The sequence below is a fragment of the Chelon labrosus genome, assembly GCF_963514085.1.
Source record: "Chelon labrosus genome assembly, chromosome: 7".
Taxonomy (NCBI): Eukaryota; Metazoa; Chordata; class Actinopteri; order Mugiliformes; family Mugilidae; genus Chelon; species Chelon labrosus.
Window position 1 is genome coordinate 11,484,129 of NC_140343.1, and position 15,705 is coordinate 11,499,833.

The window sequence follows — 15,705 nt, forward strand, 5'->3', positions numbered from 1 at the left end:
CAGCCGTCCCATCTTCGTTGCCTCCCTCTGCCCATCTCCCTCTTGTTAAGCTACAATATAGTGATGCTCCCACCAGCAGCAGCAGCAGGCAGACATGGCATAGGAACCAAAACAAAAAACGTCTCTTTTACGACCAAACTTGCAACAGATGCTCCTTTTCAAGACGTGTGCATACAGTGACAAGCCTTTTGCACTCGAGATTTCCCACATTACCAACCAAAGGAATTGAGATGAATTTCTCTCCACCCCCTCCTTTTTTATTTTGCAAACAGACGTTGCTTGTCCTCCCTGAGTTATCCATCCACCCTTTGTGTTTTCATTCCTTTTATTTTTCTCGTACGCACACACACACACACACACACAAAAAAATCAATCCCTGTTGTTTTGTCCCTGTCTTCATGCACACTGTATTGTGTACGTGTTGATTTGTATTCTTTCGCAGTCCTGCAACGGGAACGCCGGCGCCCGCTATTGTTATGGGTGGCGCGAGTGTTTAAGAGCAACCGATACAGTGCGCCGAGAGAACAAACAAAGCAAAAAAATACTGAACAGCTCTCGGAGGGTGGGGGAAAGCACCGTGACTGAGATTAAGTAAAATCCAGAGAAATGTCCACACGGCGAGAGGGAGACAGTGTATAGGAGAGAAAAAAAAAATCAATTCCTTATAAAAAAATTTAAGAAATATATCCACTTACAAACAGACTACACGCATTCTCCCGGGGACCGAGTCCAGCCAAGTCTGAGTCACAGCATCTCTGCTCATCTCTGTTTCAGTGCTGCACAACACATACAGATAAAGCTGCAGATGTAAAGCTACGCAGAAGATGTACATTGAAGTACTGATAATTGTACTGCAGTGTATTCATACACCAATCAGCCACAACATTAAAACTACTGACAGGAGAAGTAAATAACATTGACCATCTTGTGACAATTCAGTGTTCTGCTGGGAAACTTTTGGACCTGGCATTCATGTGGATGTTACTTAGACATGTACCACCCACCTAGAGCAGACCAGACACCCCCACCCCATAGCAATGACACAGACACACACACAAATACGCTTTAGGAACAACTCAAAAAACATGAAAAACAGCACAAGGGGTTGATCTGTCCTCCAAATTCCCTCAAGTATCGAGAATCTGTGGGATTCACTAGATCAAGTCTGATCCACAGAGGCCCCTCCCCTCAACCCATAGGACCCAAAGGCCCCCACTAAGAACATTCTGTTGCCAGACACCTCAGGACACCCTCAGAAGGCCCATGTCCATTCTCTGATGAGTCACAACTGTTCTAGAGACCTATACAATATTAGTCTGGTGGTCATAATGTTACGCCTGGTTGGTCGATGTTTATTACATTTCTAGTTTCTCATGTGCACATGTGCCTCAAGTTTTTACCTTCACCCCTGCATCTGCACTGTGGCGTGAACGCTAGACAGCTTCACAGTCTGCAGCTATCTGTATATCACAAGCTGCGATGTGTAATACGTGTCTGTGTCTAGGAATGCGCGTTGACGCCTGTCTCGAGGTGCATTCGTGTTATTTTTGGATTTTGTATTGTGCGTGAATTTGTCCAAAAAAAAACAAAAAAAAAAAAACGTATCATTTATGTTCCAAACCAGATGGGAGATTGGGGGGGGGGGGAATTCCACCTTGTAGCAAGCCTCTGCTCAAACCTGGAATGACACCCACAGGGCCTCCCATAACCATACACTGAGAACAATATAGCGCAGAGGTAGAACCGTGTTTTGTGTGTTACTCCCGGCTTTATGGAGAGCAAGCTCAAACATGTAAGAAACAACCTAAATTGTCCTTAAAATTAGCTCTGGTGTGCTTATTCATAGCATCAAACTAACAAAGATTATTAAAGGTCGGTCCCTAAAACTATAATATGATACTTCATTTAAGATTCCATCAATATATCCCACAGTAAATGTTCACTTTTAATTCATCTAAATCTGAAGAAGGATAAAAAGTGTGAATAATCCTTAAAAATGTCTTGTAGAGCTCCTTTTGTTCCAAAGAGTTCCACAGTTTTGCCAAAATATTACGAAACACAGTTTTTCCAGGGGAATTTTAGTCATTGGAGGAGGGTGATAGTGTTTGACAAATGAATTGTTCATTGCCGTCTGGAAGCAAAAAAATTAAAGCTTTGATTTCTAAGGACATAAATAAAACGGAGTGGACGGATCGACGGTCTTGCATAACGATTCATCTCGTTGGAAATCGATGCCGAGGAACTTGACCCTTTTTCACGCGACCCACTTAATTCGTTCAGGCTTGGTGAGCAGGCACTCGGAGTGTTTGCCCACTGGTGCATGTCTCGGGGGTGGGGGGGGTAGGGGTGGGGGGGTGACCTCTCTCTAAATGCGCACACCTACACATACGTGCCATCAGACACACACACAGAGTGGATATAACCTCAGACAGACAGACAGACAGGCTCACACAAGCGCGTTTAAACAAACACACACAACGTCATGCGCACACACCCACAAACACTTGGCGGCATTGCTCTTCTGTAGTGGGTGATTTATTACACCGAACTAAATACCCATTGACACTTCATGCTTTTAGTCATCCCATTGACCTGGCTGGTGATTATCGATTCCCTCAGGTTGCTACCTCCTCCTCCTTCTCTCTCTCTTGTTGGGCCATCATTTTAATAACGCAGCCCATCTACACCCATTCTCCCTCTCTCTGCCTCGTGGCCTCGAGGGTCTTGGATGAATAGCCTTGTCTCCACCGCATCCATATCAGAGGCTTAATTAAGATGCTCCGAGCTCAGATGGAAACAACTGGCTCAGGAAAACAAATAGTTGGCTGCTAACCAGACTTTTGAGAAAGTCAAATGTTCTGAGGAAAACTTTAGTCCCAAGAGTGTAGCCATAGATATTCAATTTGTTATGGATATGTATTGGCCTATAATCCTAGAGTATATTAGAATAGATGGCGGTGAGTGATTAGAAAGACCACCCTGTAATCGAAAGGTCAGAGGATCAATGTTATGGATGTAGGTATCAAGTCCAACAGCCATGTGAAGTTAACAGTGGCTGAGCACTGTATACAAAGTTTTAGCAGCTAAACATGCACTGCAGCTTTTATTCCTTTGTCTGTGTTTCACTTTGTCCCCAGTGTCCTTAAAATACTTCAATACGTCAGTATGCCTTATGCAAAACACTTTGGACAGCTATTGTATTTGAAAGGCGCTATGCTAATACCCTTGCCGCATATCGGCCATGCTAAAAAACTACATGCACTCAAGATGTTTGTCTGATAGAAAAGGAAAGGGGGTGTGGATCCCTCAGCATGCACACCCGCAGAGATATACACACACAGGAATTGCTGTTTGAAGTGAACTGATTTAATCGCGGTGTCCTCATTCGAGATTGAAAAATACATTCGATTACAGTGTCTCACAGCAAAGCTTTTACAGTCTAGTTTGCTTGCGCTTATTTAATGAAGCTGGTAATCAAAGTTTAGAAAATTTAATCCTATTTTATCCTGAGTAATTCACCCCCTGGGTACTGTAGTAGCATTGAAATATGTGGAGGAGTGTGAAAACAGAAAGGCATGAAGGTTAACTGGCGCCTTTTCCCTGCCTTTATTAGAGGACGTTGCAGTCATTGCTCCATAATTGAAGCGTAATTGGTTGTGAAGCAATGTGGCTGCTACTTCCAAACAGATATGAGGTAAACATGCTGTGGTGGCTCTGCGGTGAGGAGGTGACAGGTTGCTGTAATTGTGATGAATTTGCAGTCCTTGTCCCTGGCTTTTCGCTACACTAATCAGAGATGAAAGGCACATCGTGGCGAAAGCACGGGAATGGAAGGGGAAGTATGGCCAGAAAGATTCCAATTTCCTTTGGCTTCTTTCTTTTAAGGTCCATTTTATTCTTTACATCTTATGTAACGTGATGAGTAGTGCTTCAAATGCTGATGCAGGGCAGACGAAGCCTAGGGAATGCACAAATCTCACAGGACGTCTATGTGTATGTCAAGTTGCTAAAGATACCAACAAACATGCACTGTCTCTAATTTGTTTCTAATATGGTCCTTATCTTATCTACTTTCTTTGCAGTGGGAGGAAGTGAGTGGTTACGACGATGCCATGAATCCCATCCGGACGTATCAAGTCTGCAATGTACGTGAGGTCAACCAGAATAACTGGCTACGCAGTGACTTCATCCCACGAAAAGACGTACTGCGCGTGTATGTGGAAATGAAATTCACAGTGCGAGACTGCAACAGCATTCCCAACATACCAGGTTCCTGCAAAGAGACCTTCAACCTGTTCTACTATGAGTCTGACTCAGACTCAGCCACGGCCACCAGCCCTTTCTGGATGGAGAACCCTTACGTGAAGGTGGACACCATCGCCCCGGACGAGAGCTTCTCCATGCTCGAGTCTGGACGGGTCAACACAAAAGTCAGAAGTTTTGGGCCACTCTCCAAAGCTGGCTTCTACTTGGCCTTCCAGGACCTTGGTGCTTGCATGTCGCTCATCTCGGTGAGGGTGTTTTACAAGAAGTGCTCCACCACAATCGCCAACTTTGCAGTTTTCCCCGAAACGGCGACCGGGGCCGAGGCCACGTCCTTGGTAATTGCGCCAGGAACTTGCGTCCCCAACGCCCTGGAGGTGTCTGTGCCGCTGAAACTTTACTGCAACGGAGATGGGGAGTGGATGGTTCCTGTTGGAGCCTGCACCTGCTCGGCTGGTTTTGAACCAGCAATGAAGGAAACCCAATGTCAAGGTGAGTGTTTTCACAACAAATGCTTTAAGTCAGTCTGGGATTTTGTTTCTCATTGTTTGTAGTGGCGGATTAAGAAGCGAGGCATTCTTCAAAGGTGTACACAGGGTGCAGTCCTTCATTAAACATGTGCTTTGTATCCCATGCCAGAGTACTGCCGTCTAGACAGTCAGGGGTTGAGGAAATATCCTTTACTTATATAAATAATCTATAATATATCACACTATAATTGCTGAGAAAACTTTAATTGGCATTTTAGGTACACCTTATCTCATGCTTCTTTGCAGAGTAAATCACAGTTAGTGTGCAGTAAGGATTCAAAATCTTGCTGAAGGACATTTGACTGACACTCTGATTGTCGGAAAGATTGAGTCTAGATTGTTTTGAGTACAAGGCATCTCTAGATTGTCTGCCACGTTATTATAAGTCATCCTTTTACCTTGTTTCCTTGGACAAAATAACCCAATGATTCCACACAAGATAAAATAATACACACAGGATAACAACACCGTTCACTCCGCTGACCTCAGTTCTGCTTTGCAGCTGCTTGCTAAATAAATGGAAATACAGGACAGGCGGCGTATTTCTGAAAGCTGGAAGGTTGATGGTTTGGGGTCTGATGGAAAACATGACAGGTTCGCAGAGGTTGAGAGAAAGGTGAATGTAAACGGCGAGGGCTCAGCTGAAATGGCGCGCAGGTGACAGCGGGAGAATGGAGCAGAAATGAAAAACGCACGTGTGTGTGTGTGTTGAAGGGTACGGGGGCGTAAAATTAGGCTTAGGGTGTGTAGGTCAAATGGAGACAGCGGAATGAGAGAGAGGGAGAGGGAGAGACGGGAGCTGGCAGGGCTATTGATCAGCGGGGTGGATTGCATGTTCGGTCCGTGTGTGGTTTGCGCGTCACCCTTGTGCGCCCGGGTTCAGAAAGCTCATTTTTCTTCTCGTAGCAAGGAGAGACGAGGTTGAGAAGACCTTTTCTTCAACACCCGTACTTGTAATCAGGAGGAGAGTGGGCGGATATTTTATAGTAGCAGCTTCTGGCGAGACCCCGAGATATTGAATATGCTCTCACCTTTAGAAGGAGAGCATGTGTATGTGCGGGAAAGAGTGCGTAGTAAATCTAAAGCGCGGTGTATGTGGTTAAAAACTCATTTGTTTGTTCCTGGCAGCTCAAGGTTAAAGCCCTGGTGACTGGACCCTGATAAAACGTTCTCTAATCACTGCAAACCACAAGGGATAAATCTCCCTCTTTTCTCACATCACCTCTCCTCTGGTTCACTCTCCTCTTCCACTATTTCACTCCATACTCTGCTTTTCTGTTCTCATTCCAACGTGCAGTATCCTCAAGCGCTCCCTTTTCGCTTTACTTCTCCAGTTCCTTCCTAATCCGAAGGCCGTTGCTCTCATTAATAAGCCACCAGAGTTACAGTAGGGATGTCACCATTAATATTAATCGATGAACCTTTTTTTTTTTTTTTTGCCTTTCCACTCGTTTGCTGCACATTTTTTTTCAGACCCGGTGTTCTTTACTTTTTTTCATGCCTCACACTTTCCAATTTCAGCATACATTCTAATCAGTTCCTTAAGCTCTATGTTCTGCATGAGAGGGCGAGACACAGGGGAGTGGGCTGGTGGGGGTTTTGCTCCGACAGGATTAGCATTTTCTACGCCTCCACCTCCTCCACCTCTCCCCTCCCTTCTTTGCTCTAACCCCCCCTTGTCTCTTTTTCTTCCTCATTCTTTAATGGTTCCTCCAAGGAAGAAATGGATGAAAGGAGGAGGATGACCCCTTTACTTACTGGAAGTGATTGATCAGCACTTTCTACCCTTCCCCTGAAAAAAATAGCCTCTTTTAATGGGAGTGCTCCTTCTCTGGTCAGGCTAACAAGTTTGAAAACTAAATATCCTCGTCCCATGTGAGCTGAGAAAGTTCTTGTAGTTTACCTCGTGCTGGTTGAACCTAAATGAACTTGCATGGGTCGCGATAGCAAATCGAAGAAGCTGGTAAAACTCGAGGTTATTCCTTATCTGTTTATCAAGCAGTGCTTCCTGTTAGCCAGTGGTGTGGATAACACTGATTAATGGCGGAAGAACAAATACACTCAGGGCTAATGTACACGGTGCAGCCAACTGTTGCCTGTGTGCTAATATTGAACTTTGAATAACGGGAACACGGCGGGAGCAGTAAGTGGTCGGCTGTAGATTTGACCTCCAACCTTGGTTGTTTTTTTTCCGACGGCGAGCGTAAACCCAACGCAGAATGGCGATAATTGTTGTTGGGAGATACCGACGCCGCGGCGCGTCCTTGACTTTGACGAGCCAGCGCACAAATGGGTCAGCTAATCAACTGGCCCTTGTAAACTTTGCCCGTCTTTACCCGCTCCTGTCTTTTTTACTAAGCACCGCGGCAAACTCATTCATCTTTTAACAAGACAGTTTATGAAAGATATGGAGCATGCAGAAGTGTTCTGTCACTGTTTCCCTGAGCGTCGGTACCCTATCGCCTGAGTTATAAACCTGCAAACAGCTGCAATAAAGGGAAATATGGCATTTTCAAAGGCTAGCAGTGTTTTAATCTGATCATCCTGCCTTGAGTTAATAAGACCTGGTTTATTTACGATAAACTAGGTCTTACGGATTTCCAAAAGCTTCTCAATGCTTGAGAATGCTGCATCAGTGCCAATCTTTGCTTGTTTTTCCACGGATTCCTGTTTACACATCGGCATGTGGTATGTGTGCCTCTCCCTATTCCCCATGTGTATGTTTATGTGTATTGCATAAAAGGCTGTATTGAGGTGAAAGCAGCCAGTGTTTTGCCTATGAGAGTCGTATAAGTAGTCTGGGTTGGTAGTCTCCACGTGTTAACATGGGTTTTAACAAACACATGGTGTTGAAACCCTCCTTTTACCCACAGCGGTTTGCTGAAGATGCACTCAACATGTGCAAGGAAATGGAGGACATGTGGGGTTGAGGGGATAAAAACCAATCATGCACATGCACGCAACTGCACATAAAATGCGCGTGCTTAACAAACCAAATAAGAAAGGAAGTGAATTTAAGACTAAAAAATTGTCGTTTCATTGCATTCCATCTCAATTTGTCATAAAAATAAATAACATTTAGTCACACTGTCCCTTTCTTCATCTTTGTCTTTTGTTTTTGCTATCAGCTTGCAGCCCTGGCAACTTCAAGTCCAAACAAGGGGACAGCTTCTGCTTGCCCTGCCCAGCCAACAGCCGTGCCAGCTCCGGAGCAGCCAGTGTTTGTTCCTGTCGAAACGGTTATTACCGCTCGGACACGGATTCTCCCGACTCCCCCTGCACAAGTAAGTGAAAACTTCTTAACGATGCCGTGTCAGCATGTTTCCAAAAGTCATCAACTGTTAAAACCGGAGCTGCATCTGGATATTTATCCTAACAGCATGTGTCGCTGGCCATAAAACCAAATTCTTGATTGTGCTGTAAACGTTCTCTTCCCCCTTTGAACTGTGCGCTCAGTGGCTGATAAAAAAGGTCTCGGGACAACGTTCCCACCACGCCACGCGGATGGCAAACAAGCCTGCTTGCTTTCCCATCGTTATCCAAAACTTTATCATGCAACCTCTCCCCTTCCTGTCTAGTCCACGAAGCCTGTGTGTTCTCACTGCTGCCGCCCTTGCGCATGCAGAAAGTGGGGCAGTTTTTCTAGCAGCCTTCGTTAGGCGCAAATATGCTCACGAGCGTGGAAGCGAATTCATTCAATGAGTGAAGCGAGAACGAGATCCTTTTTTTTTTTATTTTTTATTTTTTCTGTTGCTGGGGTGGCAGGCTGATTCTCCCACGGCGCAGTGAGAGATAAGGCTCCGGTAATTGGATAAGAATTGCCAAGGCTCTGCCAATAGTTTGTCTTGCTCATTCCCCCCAGCACTTTACACACACAGGCGCACAGTGGAAATAAGCATGCAATTCAAATTTGAACTCCTGTCCTCTTTATTTTTTTTTGCTGCCGAGATTGTCTCCTGTTATGTGGAAGAAAAAATGTTCTAGTTAATGCATGAGAAATGTACTAATACTACAACACATGGAACATTCTTGGGTCATGAATTGGGGGCTGATAACAGCTATTGAATAATGAATGTATGGGTGCATAGTGATATGTAAACTCTGTTTTCCAAAATGACTCTTTGTCTATTGTCAGGATGTCTCTGTGCTGTCACCAAGACCAACATTTTTTTTTTCACTCCTATTTCGCATGGAGATTAAATTCATTCTACTTCCAGACCTATTTTCCTCATTGCCTCCACACTTTACCTCCCTTTTTTTCAGCCGTTCCATCATCCCCGCGCAGCGTCATCTCCATTGTGAACGAAACCTCGCTCGTGCTGGAATGGAGCGAGCCGCGTGACATGGGCGGCCGCGACGACACCTTCTACAACGTCATCTGTAAGAAGTGCCTCCCTGAGCGGGGCATGTGCTCACGGTGCGACGACAACGTGGACATCTCGCCGCGCCACCTGGGCCTGACGCAGCGCCGCGTGGCAGTCCGGAACCTGCAAGCCCACACGCAGTACAGCTTCGAGATCCAGGCGGTCAACGGCGTTTCCAACAAGAGCCCTTACACGCCTCAGTTCTCTGCAGTGAACATCACCACAAATCAGGCCGGTAGGTACAGCTCCTGCAGCCTCCTGTCTACCAAAGTAGCCCAAGATCAATACTGGAACTTGTGGGCAATGCGTACTTTCAAAGGCAAAGATGCCCAAGAATGTCAGCGAATACGATCTGTGCATAAGAAGTAGAGATCAATTTCTTGTGTGCATGTAGGAGTGTGTTACATGTTCTCGCTTTGAACGGGGACTGAGAAGGAAGATATTCTTCTGAATGAGCCTGGAAAGGGACCTTTTTCCGCACGCCCACAGCTACTCTGTACTAACACTGCTGCAAATAGCAATAGCGAGGCAGTGTGTATTCAAAGTGTTGAACCTTCAGCATTTTAGCTGCCCACTGGTTTCAACCCACCGCTCCTCCATCTTGCAGCAACGGCAGTAACTAGGCCAACGTAGCAATCACTGCCGAGATAGTGTATCAAATATTGAAGAGGGCAGTATTGGTAGGTTATTGCATGTGTTTCTTATTTAAAATGTTGAAATAATTTGTGGTTCATGTTAGAATATGACTATATCACATTTGCAGTTGCTTTTGGCTTTTGGTATTTTCTGGGGCGGTTCAGTGTACCTTAAATGACCTCAATACATTTCAGAGCTGTTGAGCTTACTCTACCCCTTTGTTCCTGTGGGCTGGTCTCTTTACTGTGGATCTCCCAGGGCCCTTGGATGTGTTTAGCCGCTATGTTAAATTTGCTCATTCGGCAGCCTTCACCAAGGATTATCCGTTGGTCCTCCCCCATCATCTCTCTCTTCTCTCTGTGGCCTTGTGTGCCTACTACCAAAAGATGAAATGCCTTCTCTTTGTGGGTCTAGGACCCAAAGGGCCCCGTGTGAGAGCCTCATTGTTTTATGGGGGTCTGGTACCATGCTGACAGGGACCACTGTCCACCCTTGGGTGCCTGAGGTCAGCTGGGTGCAGAGAAAGCAGTGAAGAGAAAGGGTGGGGCAGGAGAGCATCAACTGTGATCAGATTATCCATTTGTGTAGTCCCAAGACCATTCCTGCATGCGCATTCACCTTTTAAGACCCAAAATAAATACGGGGCCGGTGAAAAGCCCCAGGGGCCACCTCCATGGTTACTGCAACGTCTTCTCCCGGAGGAGGGCCCCTAATCCCTTGGCTGGAGTAACCAGGGGATCTGCCTAGGAAGTATTGTCTTCTGGGGAAAAAAAGAGAGACACGGAGAGGTGGCGGGGGAATGGAGAGACTCAAGGAAGGGGAGGTTTAGGCACCAAAGAAAGAGATAGAAGCTGAAAGTTGTCCGGTCACACATACAGGCAGCAGGACGAGAAAGGAAATGCAAGGGGGAGTATCAGAGGAGTTTAAATTGAGGATGTGAGAGCTTTTAACAGAAACCGTTAGAGCTGGGTGTGGAGGAGGCCAAAGACACTGAAGTAGGATTTATGTTCAGGTCAGTCATGGACTGACTGGATGGTGGTTGCCTGTATCGACTAATATTCCGAAACTGATGATCTGATGTTCACACCCGCTCCTTGCCATAATCAGCCAGTTGTGCAGAGTGGCTGTAGATACCGTACTTTTTAGCTCTCTTTCATTAACTATTCGGAACACTTTTCATGTGCAAATGCAGACCTGTCAGTGTCTAAAAATATGCGTATCCTCACATTTAAACACTTCTCCTCATGTTCACGGCTGGCCTTCATCTTCCACTTTCCTTTTTTTCTGTTTGGAAAAATGACACATCAAAACATCCGACTTACAGTGGTCGGACAACTAACAAACCAGCTCCGAAACAACTGCCCCCCAAGACTGGGAGAGCGGATCTGTAGGGGTGAAAAATAAAAAAATTAAACTTGAAGAGTTGAAGAGAACTGTTAAAGGGGAAATGGAAATGGGTGATTTGGCGAGTGTGGGGGAAAAGCGAGAAACTTTATTTTTTGAAAATAAGGTATCGCCGGAGAAGCAATGGGTTACGAAACAAAAGCAGTAGACTGAGAGAAGGGGGTGAGTCAGAGGTACAGAGCCTGAACGTAAAAAAAAACAAAGAGGAAGGAGAGACAGGGAGGCAGACAACACTTGGCTGTTAATAGGCACATTTGAACAAAGTGTGGAACGCTCAAGTGGGTGGAGTGCCAGTGCGTTACACGCTCTGATTGTGTGCCCACAAACCGATGCATGCATGTATATTTTTGTGCACATTATATAAAGCATGTAGTCGGTATATTGCGTGCACGTTTTCCTATGTGCACAGCACACGGATGCTCAGAACACAATGCAGATGATATTAGTTGAGCCAGCTGTTTAATGTGTCAAAGGTCTCTGTGTGTACACTTGTTCTTTAGCTTGCCTACAGCCGGTGTCTGACGCAGAAAACTGCATGTACGAGAGGCTTCCATCAGTTTTGCTGCTTGACTCTCTTGTCACAGGAGAGTTAGACATCCCTTCTCCTTCTCCTGGGACTGTGGGAGGGAGAATTTGAGCATTAGTGGGGAATGGTTCTGCATACTAACTACTGGCCAAAGCTTTTCACAAAGCTCACAGCCTAAGACTTTGTATTTGAGCTTCTGGGGACACACAAAGGGCACAGAACTTCAAAAGACACAACACAGAAAACGATAAATAAAGCGGACTTTCCTTTATTTGTTTTGCCCTGTGTAGCGCCGTCCGCAGTGCCCACGGTTCACCTGATGGCGGCCACAGCGAGCACCATGAGCCTGTCCTGGCTGCCTCCGGAGAAACCCAACGGAATCATTCTGGATTATGAGATTAAGTACCATGAGAAGGTAAGCGTCAATGTAAGTGACGGCCTCTAATTCAATCCAATTTCTGACTAGCATGGTCTCTGTGTCATCTGTGTTTCTGTAAACGTGGGAAACAATGCTTCTGCTGATAAACACATGGTTGCTGTGAGGCAAGTCATTTCCATTCTCGTGTAATCATCTTCCTCTACTCATTTTCCTCTTTCCATCCTTCTGTCCCTTCTTCCCTTTCTCTCTTTTCCATGTTGCTATTATACGCTGTCCTTTTCTGATTACCCCACCCGTCCTAGCTCAATCCATGCATTAGAAACTTTCTGTATTTTCTAAGGGCCCAGGGAGTTTTGACTGGATTTGCCTCAGGGGGAAATAACAAAAGCACCCATAGTACATCTTCTCCTGTCAGATTAACACACCATGCTACACTTTGTTTCTGTCCATGTGACTTTCTCATCTACATATGTTATATATATATATTTTTTTATCTGTTTTGCATGGTTAGATTGGTAGGCTGCCATTTGGTAATGTCTTCTTCACTCTCTTTGTGTGTGCAGGATCAGGGGGAGGCCATCGCCCATACCATGACTGCCCAACGCAGCAACGCCCGCATCGAAGGTCTCAAGACTGGCACGCCTTACGTGGTGCAGGTCCGCGCCCGAACGGTGGCTGGTTACGGCCGTTACAGCAGCCCAGCTGACTTCAGCACCAACCTGCAAAGTATGTCACTCCCATACCTACTTCATTATACTAAAGACGTCTTGGGATGTCTGTGGCTAAGCTGCAGCACCTCTATAGTAGTGCTATGCCTAAGCTTGTGTGCTTAATAGAAACTCAAAAGCATACATAATTCAAAGCCAGTGTGCCTATTAGTCAATCTCTTTCTTTCACTGCCTTGTACTGTAGTCAAGTTGCACTCTTTCTAAATGCTTTTATTAGTCCCATTTTGATTAATAAAAAAAGTTCTCTAAGTAATCGCTATCTTTCTTTGACCACTACAGCTGACCCTCCAAAGTCATGGCAGGAGCAGCTGCCACTCATCGTTGGATCAGCCACAGCCACTTTGGTCTTCATCATCGCAGTCGTGGTCATCGCTATCGTCTGCCTCAGGTCAGAATATATCCCCTGCGATATAAGTAAACCGTAGATAAGAGCACGGCAAAAAGACTTCTATACGATATGTTCAAACGGCAAGGACTTACCAACATTTCTGCAAAATATTTTTTCCTTCAAGTCGAGAAAAAAAAAAAAGGAGATAGCTTCAAATGTCAACTTTGTTTGCTCGTCCTCCAAACCGCCCTAGTAGAGTCTCTGCGGATTGCCGCACCACCTGTGAGGCCACTGAATGCTAGATTAGCCTTCTGAATCTCTGAATAGTAAACAGCTTTGGCCAAAATGCTATTTTGCTCACTGGACACAGCATGGTGGAGCAGCTGTTGGGCCTGATAGGCCTGCCCTCATGGCCCAGCACTCACAATCAACTGTGCGGCTGCCCGAACACAAAGAACCCAGATGTGCCCCTGTCCGCTCGGCGCAATTGACTACGAAGACGTGAGGGGCCGCTCATACCTTTCAAAAAGTCTGACACCGCATCAGCTGGGTCTAACCACACTCGTTTATCCTTATAGCGCTCATTTGTCAGGCAGCAAATGCAGTGTATATACGTGTAAAAGTTTGGCACCCACTGCCGACTGGCGCCCACTGAGTCCCCTCCACAAGCCAGTTCAGGCAGCGGCTGACAAGCGTGGGCATCGGTCACGCTAGACTGAATAATAATCTCCCTGGATCCCCCCCCTCCTCGCCGTCTCCCTCCTGCCTCTTTGCTCTCTTCTATTTTCACACCGCTACACTGTGTCTCTCTCAGGGTCTTGGCTTAACCGCCGCTCCGACTGCCACAGAAGAAGGAGAAAAATAGCGATAATACAAAACGCAGAGCTTCGGCATATACCAGAACAAAATTAGAATTTGAAATAAGATGCAAATCACCATCGGGTATTTATGCCCTGGTTGCTGGTTAGACAACAAAGGCAGCACATTAACATGTAATTTCAACAACCAGTCCCCTATCTGCGCTTCCCACACCTGCCCCTGCTATAGCGTGGGACTGTATGCAGGAAGGTGAACATGTAGAAACTGAGAAACACAGGCAAAAGATAAAAAAATAGAGTCGATAAATTAATAAAAAAAAAGAAATAATGACAGCAAGCGACCAAGATTCCACAAGGAAAATAATAAGATTCAGACTGAATTGAAATGAACAGTTTGATGTCTGTAGGGCGAGGAAGGCGAGACAGCTGAGCTCACTGCTTTCAGCTCGGCTACTCGCTTTGAGGGTACCGGGAGTGGCATTCACTCGCAGCTTCAGACAATGGTATGCTATCCTTGTGTTTAGACTTGCGTTACAAGTATGAATCATTTCACCAGTAGACACTGATATAATCTTTGTCAGTGCATCTTTTGTACCCCGCAGCAAAAAAGACTAAACATCTTCGCCCAGCCACATCATAGTGTGCGACAGCATCTCATGCTACAACCATTAAGGATCTATTTTTGTCCTTTGTGCTTTTGTTCGTCTCTCGTGCTTGTGCCCGGCTGTGTGGAGTCCGCGAGTCTTAGTTTGTGTTGTCATTTCTCTCGACAGAAAGCAGAGAAATGGTTCAGAGTCGGAGTACACAGAGAAACTGCAGCAGTACAGTAAGTCTCTTTGCTAAGATCCCCTTTCTTTTTTTTTGCTTTTGCTCCACATTCAAACGGATATATTTCTGTACTTTAATGTAAGAATGACTGGGCAACAGTGGCCAGTGAAGAATAGCTCCCATAACATGAAATGGATTGACCTACTTGTAACAGTAATAAAGTAATTTATTACTTTGATATACACCGATCAGCCACAACATTAAAGCAGGAAAAGTAATGCAATGTTCTGCTGGGAAACTTTTGGATCTGGATGTTACTTAGACACGTACCACCCACCTAGGCCAGACTAGGCACCTCCCACCCCATAGCAGTGAAACTCCTTGATGGCAGCAGCCATCCCCACCTGGATGCAGCCTGACACAGGCACACACACAAAAACTATTTAGGAATAACTAAAAAAAAACATGAAAAACAGCACAAGGTGTTGACCTGGCCTCCAAATTCGCCAGATCCCAAACTGATCAAGTATCTGTGGGATGATTCACAGAGGCCCCTCCCCTCAACCTATAGGACCCGAAGGCCCCCACTAACAGCTGAGTCAGAACTGTTTTCAAGAGAACTAGAACTAGACAATATTAGGAAGGTGGTCATAATGTTATGCTTGATCGGTGTATACTATATACTTGGATACTTGTTAAAAAAATATATGTTTTCACAGTGTTTCATAGTATATCTATTCTTCAAATTTTGCTTAGCAACATAGATTCACTTTCCCGTTCTTGCCACTGAATCCCCAATAGTAACGCCGGGAATGAAGGTCTACATTGACCCCTTCACCTATGAGGACCCCAACGAGGCAGTGCGCGAGTTTGCCAAGGAGATCGACGTGTCCTGCGTGAAGATCGAGGAGGTCATTGGCGCAGGTAACCCACCAAAGCTCCTGAGCTACAGGGGGAAGAC

At 45.5% G+C, this 15,705-nt stretch overlaps 1 protein-coding gene across 2 annotated transcripts in view; it reads left to right on the forward strand.

The window, feature by feature from the left end:
- ephb3b (eph receptor B3b) overlaps positions 1-15,705 on the forward strand; it is a 57,068-nt gene that overhangs the window by 28,780 nt on the left and 12,583 nt on the right. The window contains exons 3-10 of one of the 2 annotated variants that reach the window (XM_084548486.1): positions 4,083-4,755; positions 7,922-8,077; positions 9,057-9,392; positions 12,014-12,138; positions 12,666-12,828; positions 13,110-13,218; positions 14,750-14,802; positions 15,534-15,668. In XM_084548486.1, coding sequence (XP_084404612.1) covers positions 4,083-4,755; positions 7,922-8,077; positions 9,057-9,392; positions 12,014-12,138; positions 12,666-12,828; positions 13,110-13,218; positions 14,750-14,802; positions 15,534-15,668 — 1,750 coding nt within the window. The remainder of the gene's footprint in view (positions 1-4,082; positions 4,756-7,921; positions 8,078-9,056; positions 9,393-12,013; positions 12,139-12,665; positions 12,829-13,109; positions 13,219-14,749; positions 14,803-15,533; positions 15,669-15,705) is intronic. The other variant, XM_084548487.1, reaches the window with a different exon arrangement.